General features: G+C 35.4%; 1 protein-coding gene across 1 annotated transcript in view; it reads left to right on the forward strand.

The window, feature by feature from the left end:
- Positions 1 to 21,358, forward strand: part of LOC100582608 (dipeptidyl peptidase 3-like) — a 110,778-nt gene that overhangs the window by 88,191 nt on the left and 1,229 nt on the right. The window contains 2 exon segments of the mRNA XM_030814120.1: positions 20,440 to 21,239; positions 21,241 to 21,358. Of these exon segments, the coding sequence (XP_030669980.1) occupies positions 20,440 to 21,239; positions 21,241 to 21,358 (918 nt within the window).

Raw genomic sequence — 21,358 nt, forward strand, 5'->3', positions numbered from 1 at the left:
GCAGGAATCTCCAGAGACTTAAACGTCCCTGTCTGACTGACAGCTTTGAAGAGAGTAGTGGTTCTCCCAGCACGCAGCTGGAGATCTGAGAACGGACAGACTGCCTCCTAAAGTGGGTCCCTCACCCCTGAGCAGCCTAACTGGGAGGCACCCCCCCAGTAGGGACAGACTGACACCTCTTTCGGCTGGGTACTCCTCTGAGACAAAACTTCCAGAGGAACTATCAGACAGCTGAATTTGTGGTCTCACGAAAATCCGCTGTTCTGCAGCCACCGCTGCTGACACCCAGCCAAACAGGGTCTGGAGTGGACCTCTAGTAAAATCCAACAGACCTGCAGCTGAGGGTCCTGTCTGGTAGAAGGAAAACTAACAAACAGAAAGGACATCCACACCAAAAACCCATCTGTACATCACCATCATCAAAGACCAAAGGTAGATAAAACCGCAAAGATGGGGAAAAAACAGAGCAGAAAAACTGGAAACTCTAAAAAGCAGAGCACCTCTCCTCCTCCAAAGGAACGCAGTTCCTCACCAGCAATGGAACAAAGCTGGATGGAGGATGACTTTGACGAGTTGAGAGAAGAAGGCTTCAGACGATCAAACTACTCTGAGCTATGGGAGGAAATTCAAAACAATAGCAAAGAAGTTAAAAACTTTGAAAAAAAATTAGAAGAATGGATAACTAGAATAACCAATGGAGAGAAGGGCTTAAAGGAGATGATGGAGCTGAAAGCCAAGTTTTGAGAACTACGTGAAGATTGCAGAAGCCTCAGTAGCAGATGCGATCAACTGGAAGAAAGGGTATCGCTGATGGAAGATGAAATGAATGAAATGAAGCGAGAAGGGAAGTCTAGAGGAAAAAGAATAAAAAGAAATGAACAAAGCCTCCAAGAAATTTGGGACTATGTGAAATGACCAAACCTACGTCTGATTGGTGTACCTGAAAATGACGGGGAGAATGGAACCAAGTTGGAAAACACTCTGCAAGATAATATCCAGGAGAACTTCCCCAATCTAGCAAGGCAGGCCAACATTCAGATTCAGGAAATACAGAGAACGCCACAAAGATACTCCTCGAGAAGAGCAACTCCAAGACACATAATTGTTAGATTCAACAAAGTTGAAATGAAGGAAAAAATGTTAAGGGCAGCCAGAGAGAAAGGTCGGGTTACCCACAAAGGGAAGCCCATCAGACTAACAGCTGATCTCTCGGCAGAAACTCTACAAGCCAGAAGAGAGTGGGGACCGATATTCAACATTCTTAAAGAAAAGAATTTTCAACCCAGAATTTCCTATCCAGCCAAACTAAGCTTCATAAGTGAAGGAGAAATAAAATACTTTGCAGACAAGCAAACACTGAGTGATTTTGTCACCACCAGGCCTGCCCTAAAAGAGCTCCTGAAGGAAGCACTAAACATGGAAAGGAACAACCGGCACCAGCCACTGCAAAATCATGCCAAATTGTAAAGACCATCGAGGCTAGGAAGAAACTGCATCAACTAATGAGCAAAATAACCAACTAACATCATAATGACAGGATCAGATTCACACATAACAATATTAACTTTAAATGTAAATGGACTAAATGCTCCAATTAAAAGACACGACTGGCAAACTGGATAACGAGTCAGGATCCATCAGTGTGCTGTATTCAGGAAACCCATCTCACGTGCAGAGACACACATAGACTCAAAATAAAGGGATGGAGGAAGATCTATCAAGCAAATGGAAAACAAAAAAAGGCAGGGGTTGCAATCCTAGTCTCTGATAAAATAGACTTTAAACCAACAAAGATCAAAAGAGACAAAGAAGGCCATTACATAGTAGTAAAGGGATCAATTCAACAAGAAGAGCTAACTATCCTAAATATATATGCACCCAACACCGCAGCACCCAGATTCATAAAGCAAGTCCTGAGTGACCTACAAAGGGACTTAAACGCCCACACAATAATAATGGGAGATTTTTACACCCCACTGTCAACATTAGACAGATCATCGAGACAGAAAGTTAACAAGGATATACAGGAATTGAACTCAGCTATAAACAAAGTGGACCTAATAGACATCTACAGAACTCTCCACCCCAAATCAACAGAATATACATTTTTTTCAGCACCACACCACACCTACTCCAAAATTGACCACATAGTTGGAAGTAAAGCTCTCCTCAGCAAATGTAAAAGAACAGAAATTATAACAAACTGTCTCTCAGACCACAGTGCAATCAAACTAGAACTCAGGATTAAGAAACTCATTCAAAACTGCTCAACTACATGGAAACTGAACAACCTGCTCCTGAATGACTACTGGGTACATAATGAAATGAAGGCAGAAATAAAGATGTTCTTTGAAACCAACGAGAACAAAGACACAACATACCAGAATCTCTGGGACATATTCAAAGCAGTGTGTAGAGGGAAATTTATAGCACTAAATTCCCACAAGAGAAAGCAGGAAAGATCCAAAATTGACACCCTAACATCAAAATTAAAAGAACTAGAAAAGCAAGAGCAAACACATGCAAAAGCTAGCAGAAGGCAAGAAATAACTAAAATCAGAGCAGAACTGAAGGAAATAGAGACACAAAAAACCCTTCAAAAAATCAATGAATCTAGGCGCTGGTTTTTTGAAAAGATCAACAAAATTGATAGACCACTAGCAAGACTAATAAAGAAGAAAAGAGAGAAGAATCAAATAGATGCAATAAAAAATGAAAAAGGGGATATCACCACCGATCCCACAGAAATACAATCTACCATCAGAGAATACTACAAACACCTCTACACAAATAAACTAGAAAATCTAGAAGAAATGGATAAATTCCTCGACAAATACACCCTCCCAAGACTAAATCAGGAAGAAGTCGAATCTCTGAATAGACCAATAACAGGTTCTGAAATTGTGGCAATAATCAATAGCTTACCAAGCAAAAAGAGTCCAGGACCTGATGGATTCACAGCTGAATTCTACCAGAGGTACAAGGAGGAACTGGTACCATTCCTTCTGAAACTATTCCAATTGATAGAAAAAGAGGGAATCCTCCCTAAAAAAAGAGGATGAAGCCAGCATCATCCTCATACCAAAGCCAGGCAGAGACACAACCAAAAAAGAGAATTTTAGACCAATATCCTTGATGAACATTGATGCAAAAATCCTCAATAAAATACTGGCAAACTGAATCCAGCAGCACATCAAAAAGCTTATACACCATGATCAAGTGGGCTTCATCCCTGGGATGCAAGGCTGGTGCAACATACGCAAATCAATAAATGTAATCCAGCATATAAACAGAACCAAAGACAAAAACCACATGATTATCTCAATAGATGCAGAAAAGGCCTTTGACAAAATTCAACAACCCTTCATGCTAAAAACTCTCAATAAATTAGGTATTGATGGGACATATCTCAAAATAATAAGAGCTATATACGACAAACCCACAGCCAATATCATACTGAATGGGCAAAAACTGGAAGCATTCCCTCTGAAAACTGGCACAAGACAGGGATGCCCTCTCTCACTGCTCCTATTCAACATAGTGCTGGAAGTTCTGGCCAGGGCAATCAGGCAGGAGAAGGAAATAAAGGGTATTCAATTAGGAAAAGAGGAAGTCAAACTGTCCCTGTTTGCAGATGACACGATTGTATATCTAGAAAATCCCATTGTCTCAGCCCAAAATCTCCTTAAGCTGATTAGGAACTTCAGCAAAGTCTCAGGATACAAAATCAATGTACAAAAATCACAAGCATTCTTGTACACCAATCACAGACAAACAGAGAGCCAAATCATGAGTGAACTCCCATTCACAATTGCTTCAAAGAGGATAAAATACCTAGGAATCCAACTTACAAGGGATGTGAAGGACCTCTTCAAGGAGAACTACAAACCACTGCTCAATGAAATAAAAGAGGATACAAACAAATGGAAGAACATTCCATGTTCATGGGTTGGAAGAATCAATATCGTGAAAATTGCCATACTGCCCAAGGTAATTTATAGATTCAATGCCATCCCCATCAAGCTACCAATGACTTTCTTCACAGAATTGGAAAAAACTACTTTAAAGTTCATATGGAACCAAAAAAGAGCCCGCATCGCCAAGTCAATCCTAAGCCAAAAGAACAAAGCTGGAGGCATCATGCTACCTGACTTCAAACTATACTACAAGGCTACAGTAACCAAAACAGCATGGTACTGGTACCACAACAGAGATATAGATCAATGGAACAGAATAGAGCCCTCAGAAATGATGCTGCATATCTACAACTATCTGATCTTTGACAAACCTGACAAAAACAAGAAATGGGGAAAGCATTCCTTATTTAATAAATGGTGCTGGGAAAACTGGCTAGCCATATGTAGAAAGCTGAAACTGGATCCCTTCCTTACACCTTATACAAAAATTAATTCAAGATGGATTAAAGACTTAAATGTTAGACCTAAAACCATTAAAATCCTACAAGAAAACCTAGGCAATACCATTCAGGACATAGGCGTGGGCAAGGACTTCATGTCTAAAACACCAAAAGCAATGGCAACAAAAGCCAAAATTGACAAATGGGATCTACTTAAACTAAAGAGCTTCTGCACAGCAAAAGAAACTACCATCAGAGTGAACAGGCAACCTACAGAATGGGAGAAAATTTTTGCAACCTACTCATCTGACAAAGGGCTAATATCCAGAATCTACAATGAACTCAAACAAATTTACAAGAAAAAAACAAACAACCCCATCAAAAAGTGGGCAAAGGACATGAACAGACACTTCTCAAAAGAAGACATTTATGCAGCCAAAAAACACATGAAGAAATGCTCATCATCACTGGCCATCAGAGAAATGCAAATCAAAACCACAGTGAGATACCATCTCACACCAGTTAGAATGGCCATCATTAAAAAATCAGGAAACAACAGGTGCTGGAGAGGATGTGGAGAAATAGGAACACTTTTACACTGTTGGTGGGACTGTAAACTAGTTCAACCATTGTGGAAGTCAGTGTGGCGATTCCTCAGGGATCTAGAACTAGAAATACCATTTGACCCAGCCATCCCATTACTGGGTATATAGCCAAAGAACTCTAAATCATGCTGCTATAAAGACACATGCACACGTATGTTTATTGCGGCACTATTCACAATAGCAAAGAGTTGGAACCAACCCAAATGTCCAACAACGATAGACTGGATTAAGAAAATGTGGCACATATACACCATGGAATACTATGCAGCCATAAAAAATGATGAGTTCATGTCCTTTGTAGGGACATGGATGAAACTGGAAAACATCATTCTAAGTAAACTATCACAAGGACATAAAACCAAACACCACATGTTCTCAGTCATAGGTGGGAATTGAACAATGAGAACTCATGGACACAGGAAGGGGGACATCACATTCCAGGGACTGTTGTGGGGTGGGGGGAGGGGGAGGGACAGCATTAGGAGATATACCTAATGCTAAATGACGAGTTAATGGGTGCAGGAAATCAACATGGCACATGGATACATATGTAACAAACCTGCACATTGTGCACATGTACCCTAAAACCTAAAGTATAATTAAAAAATAAATAAATAAAATAAAATAAAATCATGTTATATTCATAGTATTCCTTTCCATTTCCCAGTATCTCAACCCTAACTATTTATGGCAGACCAACTGATGACATTCCACCTGTGCTAACAAACGTGTGGTTTTGGCTATTCATTTGGAGTTGGAGAAGGGAAGCAGTGACTAACTTTTGCACCATACCTACAATAAACCAGGCATTTTAACAAGCAAAAAAGATACATGGGTCAAATCCATGCCATCTTGGAAACTTGAGTTTAATAAGGAAATAGAAAAATAGATATACAATAAAAGAGTGTTATAAGCAATATGGCAGGGAAGAACAGGGTGCAGTGAGATTCTGTAGGAGGAACAGTTAGCCTAGACAGTGAATCAGAAGAGTTATCAAAAGTGACATGTAAACTGGGAACAGAAGGATGACGTGTGGAAATGAAAGGGGACATATTCCGGGCAGATAGGGAAATGTATGGCATACTTAAATCTCCCAGTCCCCAAATGGTACAGCTTTCAATATATCCACTATTCTGTTCTCTTGTCTCTTTAGGTGATATGGTCTTTAAGTTCTGACTTGCCTGTGAAACTGCAATAAAGGCAAATTGCTTCTCCTTTCAAAGTTTACAGTTCACCACTACCAACACACCACTACACCAACAGACAATATCAACCTCTATGCTACTCTAAATATGCTAAACCCCTTCAGACATCATACTGTTATGGCAGAAATGACAAGTGTAGCAAGAAAATCAAAGTAACTCATGATATTGTCAGGACCATCTGGTTTTACTCTGACAAAGGCTACATTCTGAGACTGATGACAATGTAAAACACAGTAGAGGTTGAGTAATCACCTAGATTCTGATTTCCTCTGGCTCTCTGAAAATAGTGTACCCGATGTTTTTCACCCGCGTTGCTTTTTCATATGTAAGATATCTGCAGGCAGCAAACTAATAAACCAATATTAACATATTCGAGGTTCTTATAACGGGAAGAAAGTGAGGTTCTTATAACGTGAAGTTAGGCAAAGTTTTGCTTTGAAACAACATGAACTTATATTCTGATATTATTCCTTTAAACATATGTATGTGTACTGTGTTTCAGAATCACTAATACAGCTCAGAAAGTTAGTGTTACATATGAGTGCATGATTATTTAAAGTATACATTTATATTTTTGACATATCCTGTATACTATGCTTGATTCTTGAAACAAGTAAACATTTCATATTTTTTCTATAATAAGACATTTTGAAAATGATACTTCTAGACTAACAAGTTCTATCAATACCAAACAATATAGCAGGACACCCACCAAGAATCTGATGCTTGTGTTTCTAAAAGATATCGTTCAATTAATGACATGTTCCGCATGAAGGCTGGGATCCAAGCAGCCCACTTAAAAAAGAGTCTCTAATATTTGAAGCCCGAATTATTTCTTATAGGCTTGGTTTGCCTGCCATTTATAATTTCCAGTTATTGCTTCCTTAATTGCCTGGGCATAACCTTATATTTGGTAACATTTTCCTTTTTCTCTTTAGGGCTTTAAATGATTTGCACATATCATCTTTAATTGACACCTCAGTGTGACATCAGCAAAATAGAAAAGATGGATAGCACAATCCACAAAACATTTTCCTTCCAACTACGTTTCTAATACTTTGTAAAACAGATTAGCTGGATATACTTGGTTTTCAGCTTTTCTTGGCAATATTTTCCAAGAAGCCAATTCTAGTGTTCAAATTGGCTGGTGCACTAAATCAATAAACAGATTTTTAACTTCAATCTAAAAATCAGCAAATGAGGTTCACCCAGAGAACACTTTTCTTTATGTGAATTTTGATAGTAACTGGCAAAAGTTGAGAAAGTATAACCCGTCTCACATTTTGGAGATAATTGAGATAGAGAGCAGATATTAGCATCACATAGTTTTAGAGCTTCTAGCAAACTTAGATATCAAAAGACCAGTACTCTCCTATTTAGTATAGAATACCCTGAAGCCTCATAGCTTTCTCAGCATCATAATGTTTCTAATGGTAGAGTTGGGGCAACAATTCAGGTATTTCAATTGCTGATCCTATGGGGTTTTCAACACATCAAGCTCTTTTGTTTCAGACCCCAATCTGATATAATCAAGACAGATGTTATAAATATATGATTGCCAAATAAACACATCACACCACTTTTTTATGACAGAAAGATACTGAATGATTAAGCTGATTTATAGTATAAAAGAAAGGAGAAAAGACAGTTTAGGTTATCAAATAGGTAAGAGAGATTATAAAGGTAACTTAAATCACTAAGCTCCCCCATTCCTTGTTCCCCACTCATCTGACGTTTGGATGCCTTCTACTATAAAATGAATATGTAGTCATTGAAGTTATACTTGAATGCCTCTGGTGATGGAGAACTTAATATTTTGCAGACATGTATTTCCATCTGACAACCCAGATCAATTTCCTTGCAAGTTCTTTCCTTGCAGCAACAAACTTGTAGGTTATGTAATGTGAAATGGAGATAACCACTTAATGTTTAGATTTTTTTACTCCTTCTGTCATAGAAAAATATGTCAAATCAGATATAAGGACAAATAATTTATTATCCTTTATGATAAAACATGCAAACCCAAAAAGCAAATTAAAATTTGTTTTTAACTTTTAAATATAGCAATTCCATTAGACATTCTATTAGTCTTACATGGTAGCCTTGAAACATATATATTTCTGGAGATATGTATGTATGCAATCAAATTAAATAAGCATTTCACAACATCAGTATAATTTAGAGCTAAAGCTGAAGTTCTTTTCTAATGTACGATGTCACTTATCTTTAATAGTTTTGGACCAAATAATAATTACTTCAGTGTAAGAAAAATTCGAGTCTTATTTACCTCCCAGTAAAGCATCATTTGTCTTGATCTGTTCAATGGTAAAGTAAGGCATTCTATAGAAGTTACAGACAGATGAGCTATAAGTGTTAGCGTGAATGAAAACCATCTCAAGGCAAAAATGCAGAAGCCATACATAATAGAACAGGTTGTTTATGGAACACAATCAATGACCTTGTTTTGAATTCTGTGTTTGAAAAAAAAAATGTTTTTAGCAGAAGCTTCAACCAAAGACCATTATTTGGCTATTGTCACCACTAAACTTTCCATGGATGCAGAGTCGGATTTAACTTTGAGTGAATCAGATTTCACCCTTTAGTTAGTACTGATATATACAGTATCATAAATAGAAAGCCTTCAGGTACTTTCTAATATTACCTTTTATGGCAATACTTTTTTAAATTTTAACTTATTCTCCTAAATTTATTTTTTCTGTATCTAAACATAAATACACACGTAGATCAATTGATAGAAATGCTCTTTTCATGTATGTGTGTGTGCATGGGTATATGTGATGATACATAATACTTAAATATTATAAATTCACTGTACTATCCTATGTACTGCAATGGGCTATGGTTCTGACTTTAAAAATGAGCAAAGTAATCCACCATACCTCAAAACAAGCAAACAAACAAAAAGCTATCTTCTTCAAAATGATAAAGCAATATAATGTGCAAGGGTTTTCTTTCTTTCCTTTTTTTTTTTTTGAGACAGGGTCTTACTCTGTCTCCCAGGCTGGAGTGCAATGGCTCAATCATAGCTCACTGCAGCCTGGGCTCAAGCAATCATCATTCCTCAGCCTCCTGAGTAGCTGGGACCACAGGCACTAGCCACCACACCTGGTTAACATTTTTATTTATTGTAGAGATAGGTGTCTTGTTATGCTGCCCAGGCTAGTCTTGAACTCCTGGCCACAAACAAGCCTCCCAACTTGGCCTCCCTCCCAAAGGGCATGGATTGTAGGCATGAACCACTGCACTTGGCCTACTCTGAAGGTATTTTAATAAGCAAAACCAATTTATAGCTATGAGTATTTTTTGCATCCCCAAACTACAGGTAGAGCAAAAACACTTATGACTAACTCCTATAGTGTACTAAAACCAACTCATACCAGATTATATGAGGTGATTGTCACATTTTGAGAAATTTAGGGAGCCTATTTCTAAACACAGATATTATTAAAAATTAAATTATAGAAACTTACAATTAAATAACATTGAAAACACAGGTAAGAAATGCTCAGAACTCATAATTTCTAATTATTTTGCTACCATTTACTGTTGATTAGTGCTTGTGGTTATTAATGTCTATTTTACCTGCATAGTGGAAACCCTATATAATGGTGTGCTTCTGCCGAATCTTCTCAATATCTCTTTCATGGACATCAATTGATGTCTTAAAATCAACCACAGTGGGTATATTTACAGCACATACATCAACTACAATTTATGTCTCCTATCCCCAGTTCTAGCTGTCTCTTGCTAAACATTTATCAACACATCACTGATAACTCTGAATGTAAGGAAATGTAGCTTAATGGCTCACAATGCAGGCCTCCAAATTTGTGTGCTCTTGTACATTTTTCTTTAAACTTTTAGTGGCCTCTGTTTCTTCATCTGTAAAATGGTTTACAGGTCTCTTGGCAGCACTTAACACTGTGTCTCTATTGGAACATAAAGTGACCAATGAATGCTACTTGTAATCACTATCAACCACGAGAGGCAGAAATGAATTATAGAATGGACTGTGTTGGAGTTAAAGTTTAAGAGATCCAGCAAAATAGAAAAATTAGATTTTTCAAAATTTAATTTTTTTACATATAATTATGTCTTAGCATCCAAATTAGAGGTAAAACTCAGTTGCATGCTGAGAAAATTATGGAAACTAGTGTTTTCATATTTATAGAAGACTAATATTTGCTTTCCTAATATTGAATTCTTTATTACTTTCATAGTTATTTTTTACTTTGATAAACACTTTGTATAAATATAATTTGATCAAATATTCAGCATGATCCAGTGGAAACATTTTGTCATTGGGAAGAACTAAAATTTGATATTGATTCTGTGCCAGCTTACTGCATCTACCAAGTCAAACCATTTAAGTAGTCTGGCCTCCAATTTCCTTATATTTACATTGAGTAAGTTTGGATTAGCAGCTGAATAATTTTTTTTGAATAAGATCTTCTGTAGAAACTTACTACATTCAGTTTGGATAGTGCTTAAGATGATGGACCAGATATACGCACCTACTTTCATTCTCTCTCTTAAAATCCCAGAAAAGAATATAAAAATGTAAGTATACATGAAAAGTAATGGAGAATATAAAAGCAGTATCAGCACACTAGAAATTTAGAGAAATTCTTGTAAGATAGAAAACGGAGGGACAATAATCAGATCAGAGAATAACATAGCCAAAAACATGCAGAAGCCAACTGTACCGATAAGAACAGAAAGCTCATGGTAAATAAGTACAATGAATAGAATGTTCAACAACAAATTTTGCAGAAATTCATTGGAAACCCCATTTTAAACAAATGGATCCTTCTGAGAGTGCTTGCAGCGTAATGGTTAAGGCTCTAGCTCTGAAATTATTCATTCATTCATTCATTTATTCTGGTCTTTTTTGAGAGGTTTTTTTTTTTCTTTTTAAGAGGAAGTCTAAGTTTAGTAATTGTTTCAGGCATCTTCCCTGTCTCTGGCATACATCCTGTAATGATTCTAAAAGCGAAGGTCTGTGGGCAGTGAATATTCCGTGTCCTTGCATGTCTGACACTATCTTATTTCTCATTCAGATTTGGATAACACTTTTGTTATATCCAGACTCAAAGTCATTTTTCCTCAAAACACTGAGGACATTGTTCCCTTGTCTTTGTGCATCTGGGCGGTCCATAAGAAATATGATATATCAATCTGATTCTTATCCATTTGTAGCTATTTTTTTCCCTCTTTCTGGAAGATTATAGGATTTTCTACTTTTCTTCATTTTAGTTTTTACTATTATTTTCCTATCAGTGAGACTTTTATCCTGTTGAGCTCTCAGCGACTAGTTTCAGTATGAGGATTCAGTTTGCTTTCTTCCATCTGTCATACTACCGTATTATATATTATTTCTTCAAATATTGTTTCTCCTCCATTTGTTTTATTCTTTCCTTGTAGAATGTCTCTTCAGTACGTGTCAGAATTCCCTTACATAATTTCCATATCTCTTAACTTTAATTTTAGACAATTTTATTGTTAAATATAACATACAAAAAAAAGTAAGAAGAACTCATGTCCTTGCTTTTTATTTAGTTCTGTCACCCATGTGTGCATTCCTAAACGGGATAGCTTAATTTTTCCTCTTTCTGCACTTTATATAAATAGAAACAAATGGAATATATCACCTTGTTTTTTCCTTTATTTACTTAATAATATGTTGTAATATTCATCCATATTGTTGTGTGTTCACTTTCATTTATTTGTATTGCTTTATAGCCTACCATTGTTGGCTACAATTTACTGTTGACTGGCTTCTGTGTGGTTTTTAGTTTGGAATGACAAGCAACGCTGCTTGTATCATGCACAAGGGTATTCACATCTCTAGATCAGTAACTCTCAAACTCTAGCATATAAGAATCACCAGGAGGACTTAACTCATTGCTAGGCCAAACCCTCTCAATTTCTGTTTAAGTAGCTCTGGAGTAAGACCCCAAAAATCTATATTTCTAAGAAGTTTCCTATTCTGTGTGAACTGCCTCATACAATGAGGCTTCATTTATTTAGCTTCTCTTTAATGTAGCACAATAAATTCTGTAATTATATTGCATACATGTTGTTGAGTTTATTTTTAGATAGTTGACACTTTTATGCAATTGTAGATGGTGGCAGCTTTTAAGTTTAATATTCTGTTTTCTAAGGGTATATAGAAAAATAATTGCTTTATTTTTATATTGATTTTGTATCCACCAACCTTCTTACACTGTTATTAATTTTAATTCATTTATCATAGATTTTTAAATATTTCTAACATGCCAACTATATCATCTGTGGATAATGGCATTTCGGATTTTTTTCATCATTTACACATTTTTTCTTTTTGTTGGACTAACTTCAATATTCAATAAAATGTTAAATAGAAATGATTATTGCAGACACTCTAGTCTTGTTGCTGTGTTGTTGTGTTTCCATTCATTTATTTGCACTGCTTTATAGTGATATCATATCATGAAACAATATGCATGTTTCACCATTAAGTATGATGATTACAATAGTGTGTTTGTCTCTGTTTGTTTGTAGATACCTTTTCTTTTAGGTCGAGAAAGTAAATTTAATTCTGGTTTTTAACCAATTATTTTTTAAACTATGAATTGATAATTGATTTTTTTCTAACTGTTTTTCACCTATTAATATAATAATTTTTATTTGGTAATCTATTAAAACAGTGGAAAACTTTTGTTGATCTTTTAATGTTGAACTCATCTTTATAATTAAATTTGAATACACACATGCACAAATACACAATTTAGATTTAGCTGACTATTGTATTGCTCAAAGAAATGCATAGAAACTCATGAATAAAAAAAAAATTGGCCAACAGTTACTTTTTCAAATGCTATCTTTGACAGGTTTTTGTTTCAAGGATATGCAGGTAAAATAAATATTAGTTGAGGAATGTGCTCTGTGTTTCTGTTCTTTGGAAAACTATGAAACCCTGAGTAAGACTGGAAATATGCTTTCCTTAATGCTTGGTTGATTTCACTAAAAAGCAACTTCAGGGTGTGTGTGTGTTTTCACATCTGTGTATGCGCTTATGTACAAAAATTTTATGCTGACACTTTAATTATTATAAATTTCAAGCATATAAAGTTGAAAATTCTTACAGTGACTACCCTACTACCACCTAAAATATTACTGTACTTGTTGTATTATGTATTTTTAAATGCTTTTGAACTATTTAAGTTTTCTAATTTTCTAGAGTTAGATTGGGTAAATTATAGGTTTTTGATTTTATTCATATCTTCAATAGTTTTGTAAAACCTTTTATATGACAACGTTTTATTATCTGTTAAATATGTACAAAACCTGTAATATCTATAGTAATATTTGATTTTAAAATTATTCTTGTGGGTTTTATTTGTACTCTTTCTCTCTTCCTTTTTTTTTCTTTCTGTCTTTCTTTATCTTTCCCAATCTCTCAGAATTTTCTTAATTTTGATATTTATTTAAAAGTACCAATGTCTGGCATTAATCTTTTTCTACTGTATATATATTTTACTTCATTGGTTTATTATGTTATCTTTATTATCATCTTTCTTCAGCTCTTTTTTGGACTTATTTTGCACATCTTTTTCTAACATATTAAGATAAATGCTGAGCTCACTTTAATCAACAATTCTTCTTTTCTTTCATATGCATTTAAGTGTTTGGGTTATCTTTTATATATTGCTTTACCTGTACTAAACAATTTTGAATAGTTTTTATTATAATTCACTTCAAATTATTTTCTATTATCTATTATCATCTCTTCCTAGATACATTGTTTCTATGGTTTAAGTTGGACACTTAATCCATAAATTCATATGTAAATGGCTTTTGGAGGTGGAACGTTTGGAAGTCAATTAGGATTAGATAAGGTCATAAGGACGGGGTTTCTTTTGTGTGTTTTATTTTATTTCTTTTTCTTTGAGATGGAGTGTCACTCTGTCACCAGGCTAGAGCACAGTGGTGCAATCTTGGCTCACTACAACCTCTGCCTCCTGGGTTCAAGTGATTCTCTTGCCTCAGCCTCGTGAGTAGCTGGGACTATAGGCACCCACCACCACACTCAGCTAATTTTTGCATTTTTAGTAGAGATGGGGTTTCACCATGTTGGCCAGGATGGTCTCAATCTCTTGACCTCGTGATCCACCCACCTTGGCCTCCCAAAGTGCTGGGATTACAGGCATGAGCCACTGTGTCTGGCCTTTCTTTTGTATTTTTTGAGATAATTTCTGTAAAGTCTAGAGTGTAAAGCCACGATGATAACATTGGTGGCTTTCTAAGAAGAGAAATAGAGACTGGAGCTGGCAAGCTATTCCTCTCATCAGGTGATGCCATCCTCTATATTATGACCCAGTAGGAAGACTTTCACCATATTCTAGCAGTATGCACTTGGACTTCCCAGCCTCCAGAACCATGAGCTAAATAACTTTTTTAAAAAAAATAAATTACCCGATCAGTGGTATTCTGTTATAGCAACAGAAAATGCATTAAGACAATTGCTTTTCTCTTTGTTTGATTTTTTGACTTTTTATTTTAAAACACTTTTAGATTGGGAAATTTGCAAAGATAATAGGCAGAGGAACATGTACCCTTCACTCAATTTCTCTCAAGGATTATATCTAATGTAACTCTAGTACCATATGAAAACTAGAAAACTGATGTTGACACAATTCATAAAATTACTTCTTTGCCTTCTTATCCCAGATATTGATTAGTGTAACCACCCTTGCAATCAAGATACAGAAACTGTCCATCATGGAATGAAAAAGCACTTCGTTACTGTTCTCAGTGTTTATTGATACCACAGTTGTGTATGTGTGTAAGAGATGGGGAGCTTCTTAATTCCAGCCTGGGATTTTTTTATCTTTACCTTTTATGATCACCTTGAAGAAAGAAGGTAGGTACCACATTACTGTGAGATAAACATAAAAATCTCAGCTCTCTACTTGGCCTTTACTAGTGGAGGTGGGGATGGAGTCCATGGAATTCGGTTAAAGCAGGGCAATTACTATCTAAAAGTTTTCTGTCTTGTTAAGGTTTTTATTTCCCTGGACCTTTGGCTAGAGAGAACAGACTTTCCTTGGGGCTTTGTTTGCACCCTTTTGTGTTTTCAGGTTTCCACGTGCTACAGCAGGTAGTCTGGGATATATTCAACCAAAAAAATAATAGTAATAATAATCTGCATTCTTTTTTTCACCTTTCAGAGTGTCCTTGTGTTTATTTTATATATCATGTCCCTAGTTTTTAGTTGGACTTAGTAGAAAGAATAGAGAAAAGTTCATCCACTCTATTTTTTCCTGGAACTGAAAGTCCACATGCATTTGTTTATAAAATGTATTTCTTGTGTTAGCCAGGGAAATAAGCCCAGAAAAAATAAATAAATAAAAAGCATGCTTGTTAGGAAAAAAAAAGAAATAAATAACGAAAACTGTCCATCCACAGACAACATGATTATGTAGAAAATCCCAAAGAATCTACAAAGAAATGAATTCCTAGAACTAGTCAGTTTAGCTAGTTCTCAAGTACAAGGTCAATACAAGAAAGCCAGTCTTATCTTTATGCACTACCTGTGTAAAATTAGAATCTAAAAATTACTTAAATAATGAAATATCACACAATTTCATATAAATACAATAACCTCCAAAAAATGTGTAGTTATAATTCTCACAAAACATGTATGCTATCTGGATGCTGAAAATTACAAAATGCTTATGAAAGAAACAAATGAATATCTAAATATAAGGAGCCCTACCATTTTAATTAATTGAAGACTCAATTTGTTAAAGATACTAATTCTTTTCAAAATGTTTTATGGATTTAATGTAATATCTATCAAAATTCAAGCAAAATTTTTTTTCAGATATAGACAAGCTGATTCTAAATTTATAAGGAAAGGCAAAAGAACTAGAATAGCTAAATGAATTCAGAAAGATAAGAATAAAGTTGAAGGAATCATACTGCCCATTTTAAGACTTACTAAAAATCTGCAGTAATCAAGTCAGTGTTGTAAAAGAAAATAAATCTTGGAGCCCCAAAATCACTAAGCTAAAGGGAAAAGTCAAGTTCAAGCTGGGAACTGCACAGGGTAAACCTCCCTTTAATTCTATTCAAAGTCATCCCTCTGCTCACTAAGATAAATGCTTATCTGATTGCCTACGTTGGAAAGGCAAATCGGAAACTCAAAAGAATGCAACCGTTTGTCCCTTATCTACCTATGACTTGAAAGCCCCCTCCCCACTTCAAGTTGTCCCGCCTTTCCGGACTGAACCAATGTTCATCTTACATGTATTGATTGAAGTCTCATGTCAGCTTAAAAGGTTTAAACCAAGCTATGCTCAGACCACCTTGGGTACATGTTGTCAGGACCTCCTGAGGCTGTGTCCCAGGTGTGTATCCTTAACTTTGGCAAAATAAACTTCATAAATTGACTGAGATCTCTCTCAGATATTCAGGGTTCACAGTATGGTATTGGTGAAGACATAAAGATATAGATAAAAGAAAGAGAATGGAGGTTATAGAAATAAAGCCACACAAATATGACTGATTAATCTGACAAAGTTAAAAAAGCCATTCAATGAATAAAGGCTAGTCTTTTCAACAAATGATATTGGAACAATAGACATCCATAGGCAAAATAAATGAATCTCACTCTAAACTTTACACCTTTTACAGAAATTAGCTCAAAAATATAAAAGAAATTAATTCAAAAATCTAAAAGTAAATTGCAAAAATGTAAAATGTTTGGAAGAGACATGGGAGAATATCTATATGACCTTGAGTTTGGTTGATGAGTTCTTAGACATAAAATCAAAACCATAATTCATAAAAGATTAAAAGGATCAATTGAACTTCACCAATTTTTCTAAACTATTGCACTGTGACTCTGACAAAAAATTTAAATGGCAAGACACAGAATGAGAGAAAATAATATTTTTATTTTACTTATGCACAAATAATTGAAATTTACTCTATATAAAGAATATTCAAAACTTAACAATAATAATTTAAAAATTAGCAAAAGACACGAGCAGCCACTTCAGCAAAGAAGAAATAAGGATAACAAGGAAGAGGTTCAACATTAATAGCCATTAGATAAATGTAAAATGAAACCATGATGAGATTCCATTGTAATACCATTAGAATGGCTTACATTAAAAAAAACTAACAATATAAAGTACTATCAAAGATGCAGAACAATTGTAGCTCTCAAAACATTGCTGATAGGCATGCAAAATGGTACAAACTTTCTGGAAAGGTTTTCTAGTTCCCTAGACTGGCAAACATATAATTACCATATGACACAGCATTCCATCTTCTGGATATCTATCCTAAGAGTTGAAAAATTATGTTTACAAAATAACTTCTACATAAATGTCCACTATTCATAATTGCCAAAAACTAGAAACAATTAAAATATCCTCTAAGGGCAGATAAACAAATTGTGGCGGCTTGTGTATTCATACAATAGAATACTATTCAGCAAGGAAAAGAAATGTGCTTTTGAAATACACAAGACTTTGGATGAATCTTAAAAGCATTATCCTGTGTAAAAGAAGTCAATCTCAAGACGTTACATACTGTGTGATTCCGTTTATATGTCATTCTTGAAAAGCCAAATCTATAAGAACTCAGAAGCAGTCAGTGCTTGTCAAGAGTTATAAGAGATGGAACAGGGGGACTTCAGAGGGAGATTAAACTGTTTTGTATTTAACTATGATGGTGATAACATTAATCCACACACGTACTAAACAAAAACCTGTGATGCCACAGGAGGAAAAAATCAATTTTATTACAAGATGCTTTTTAAAATAATAAAATATTTCTTAATTCTCAAATATACTGGGATATTTTTAGTTACCTATTTGTATTAGCTTAGTTAAATTGTGATCAGAGGACATATTTTATAATGAAACCTGTCTGTTAAAATTAATGGGGATATCCTCTATGGCCACTATATTATCAATAGTTTTAAATCATCTGCGTATATTAAAAAAATGCCTATTTATAAATGGTAAATACAGGGATCTTGGTTTTCCATTAGATCAATTTTGTTACTTAGGTTGATCAATGAATGTCTTTATTGATTCTGTTGTTGTTGCCTCTCCTAACATTTACTGAGAAAGGTAGTATAATTTTGTATAATTATTTTCTTTTGTAAGTATTTCAGGCAATGTTATTAAGTGGCATGCACAGGTAAAATTGTATGGCTATGTGACATATAGAACCTTTTATAATTAGAGAGTAATCCTTTTATATCTAATTTTTTTAATTTAAATTTTTTATATTAAAATATTTGCAGTAGCATTATTTTATTAGGGTTTACATGGTATATATTCTTCTGTGTTTTTACTTTCAACCACTCTATTTTAAGTGACTTACATAAGTAGCATATATTTAGTTTTTTTTTAATCTGCTAATATTGTCATTCAACTGGAGAATTTAGGCCTTTCACATTCAACGTAAGTTTTAATATATTTAGACTTACATCTGCCTCTTTTGGTATTTGTTGATATACATATTCTAGCCTGCTTTTCTCTTATTCTTTAAATTTTATGGCTGATTATTTTAATCATCTCATTTTCCTTTTCTTTTGCAGAATTTATATATTTTATTCCTTTTATTTTAGTGATGATCCTTGAAATTGCAATACACATAATTAAATTATCAAATGTACATATGCTTTGACCCCGAAATGTTACTATTAAGAATTTATTTTCAGGATTAAGAAAAGAGGTACAACGAAATCTTCACCACAATACACTTCAATATGCTAAAAAATTGAAAAAAATTAAATATTCAACATCAGGTTGTTGGTTGTAAATAAAGTAATCTGCAGTCATTTCAAGTAATACTTCAAGAGAAAAATTAATGGCATAACTACTTTCACAATGCAGCATTAAGCAAAAAAGAAAAGGAGAAACCCAATAAAATATGATTGTATGTGTATGCACATGCACATATTTATATGAATATGTGAATATACTTGAGTATATATGTATTTGTCACAAAAAGATCATATAAGAATATTGCTAATAGTAATTATAACATGGTGGTGAGATTATAAGTAAAAGCAAATTTATTTTGTTTATCAATATTTTATATATTTCAAATGAAATTTTTGTATCAACAGGAACATAGAACAATATTATTAGAAAATTCAGAACTCAGTGTTTACAGTAAGAATTTAAATGAAAAAATTAATTCTAGTATCTCTGCTATGATTACAGAAAACTAGAAATTACGTATACGTATGAAAATGTCTTCTAAAGAATGTAGAAGAAGTAAAACAGTTAATTTGATATAGTTTTCAATTGTGTAAACTTTTTTTTCAAAAACAATTGTTTTTTCTTTAAAAAACGAAAGCATAAACTTCACTGAGAGAGACTGTGATGACAGGTCAAGCAATAGAAGAGGAAATTACATAGATCCAGTATAATTTGTGTTCAAATATAGTTTCTCACTGCACATATCCAGTTGTGCCTGTCAGATACAAACTATTATTGCTATCATTAGCCAACAAGTAAATCCCTGATAAATGAGCATGCCAGAGGGTGTCCCTTCAGTCATCTTTGGCACAGCCCTGCCATTAATCTAAGGAAAAATGTTTCTGTGATCTTGGAGCCTTACTCATATTTTGTGACCTTGAGCTACAGCCTCTGACATTGCCCTAAGACCAAGGATTTGGGGGTTTCCTCATTGACTTTGACTTCAGGCTGACACACCATTGCAAATCATTTCACCTGCCACTGTGTAAGTTCCTTTTCTGTCATAAGGACACTCGCCTATACACACAAATGTAAACATACCCAAATTATTCTCAGAAGTAAAAAAATATATAGAGAGAAAGAAAATAGAAAGAAAGAATTCTTTGGGAAATAGATGTCACATGAAATAATCTTCTTCTGTTACTTTTGTGCTTTTGCTTATTGGTATGAGAGATGGTGGTGTGGAGGTAGACTACTTCTAATATTCTGATTCGAGATCTGCTTGTTAAAATAAGAATTAAAAAAGAGCTTATTCATGGATTTCTTGTTTATCCTCAGAATTACCAGTTCATTATTTAAAAGAAGTACATCCTAATTTTTTAGTAGAAATTGACTGAGAAAAAATGTTGTCCATCAGTGGACATTATATCTATACATTACTTACCTCATAAAAAAAAAATTTAAGCTGGGAAGATGACGTCCCTGCAGCCCTGACCTCAGCAACTCTTCTTTCCTATGTCCCCTCTCTTCCCCAACAGGGAATCACTACCTATTTCTCTGGGAATTGTACCATGGAAGATGGCAAACTGGCCCAAGACTTTCTGGACTCACAGAACCTCAGTGTGTACAACACCTGGCTCTTCAAAGAGGTCGATGGAGAAGGGAAGCCCCACTACGAGGTGTAGCTGGCTTCTGTGCTGGGCAAAGAGCCTTCCCTGCACTCCGAGGTGATTCCAAGCTGAAGAGCTATGAATTCTGGGGAAGCTCTTTCCAGGTGACTTGGGGGAACTACATGCCCATCCTCCAGAAGGTGGTGGAGCAGCTGGAGAAAGCCAATATGTATGCAGCCAACAGCCATCAGGAGCAGATGTTGGCCCAGTACATGGAGAGCTTCACCCAGGGCTCCACAGAGGGCCACAAGAGGGGCTCCCGTTTCTGGATCCAGGACAAAGGCCCCATTGTGGAGAGTTACATCGGGTTCATCCAGAGCTACCGTGACTCCTTTGGTTCCCGAAGAGTATGTGAAGGCTTCGTAGCTGTTGTGAACAAGGCCATGAGTGCCAAGTTTGAGTGGCTGTTGGTGAGCGCAGAGCAGCTGCTGAAGGAGTTGCCGTGGCCCCCAGCGTTTGAGAAAGACAAGTTCCTCACCCCTGACTTTACCTCCGTGGATGTTCTCACCTTCGCTGGCGCTGGCATCCCTGCTGGCATCAACATCTCCAACTACAATGACCTGAAGCAGACGGAAGGCTTTAAGAACGTGTCACTGGGGAACGTCCTGGCTGTGGCCTAAGCCAAGCAGTGGGAGAAGCTCACCGTTCTGGAGGAGAATGACAAGGACTTACTTGTACATCCTCCTGATGGGGCCCTCCTTCGATGTGCAGGTGGGCCTGCACGAACTGCTGGGCTATGGCAGCGGCAAGCTCTTCAAGCAGGATGAAAAAGGAGCATTCAACTTGT

The sequence above is a fragment of the Nomascus leucogenys genome, chromosome 1a, assembly GCF_006542625.1.
Source record: "Nomascus leucogenys isolate Asia chromosome 1a, Asia_NLE_v1, whole genome shotgun sequence".
Taxonomy (NCBI): Eukaryota; Metazoa; Chordata; class Mammalia; order Primates; family Hylobatidae; genus Nomascus; species Nomascus leucogenys.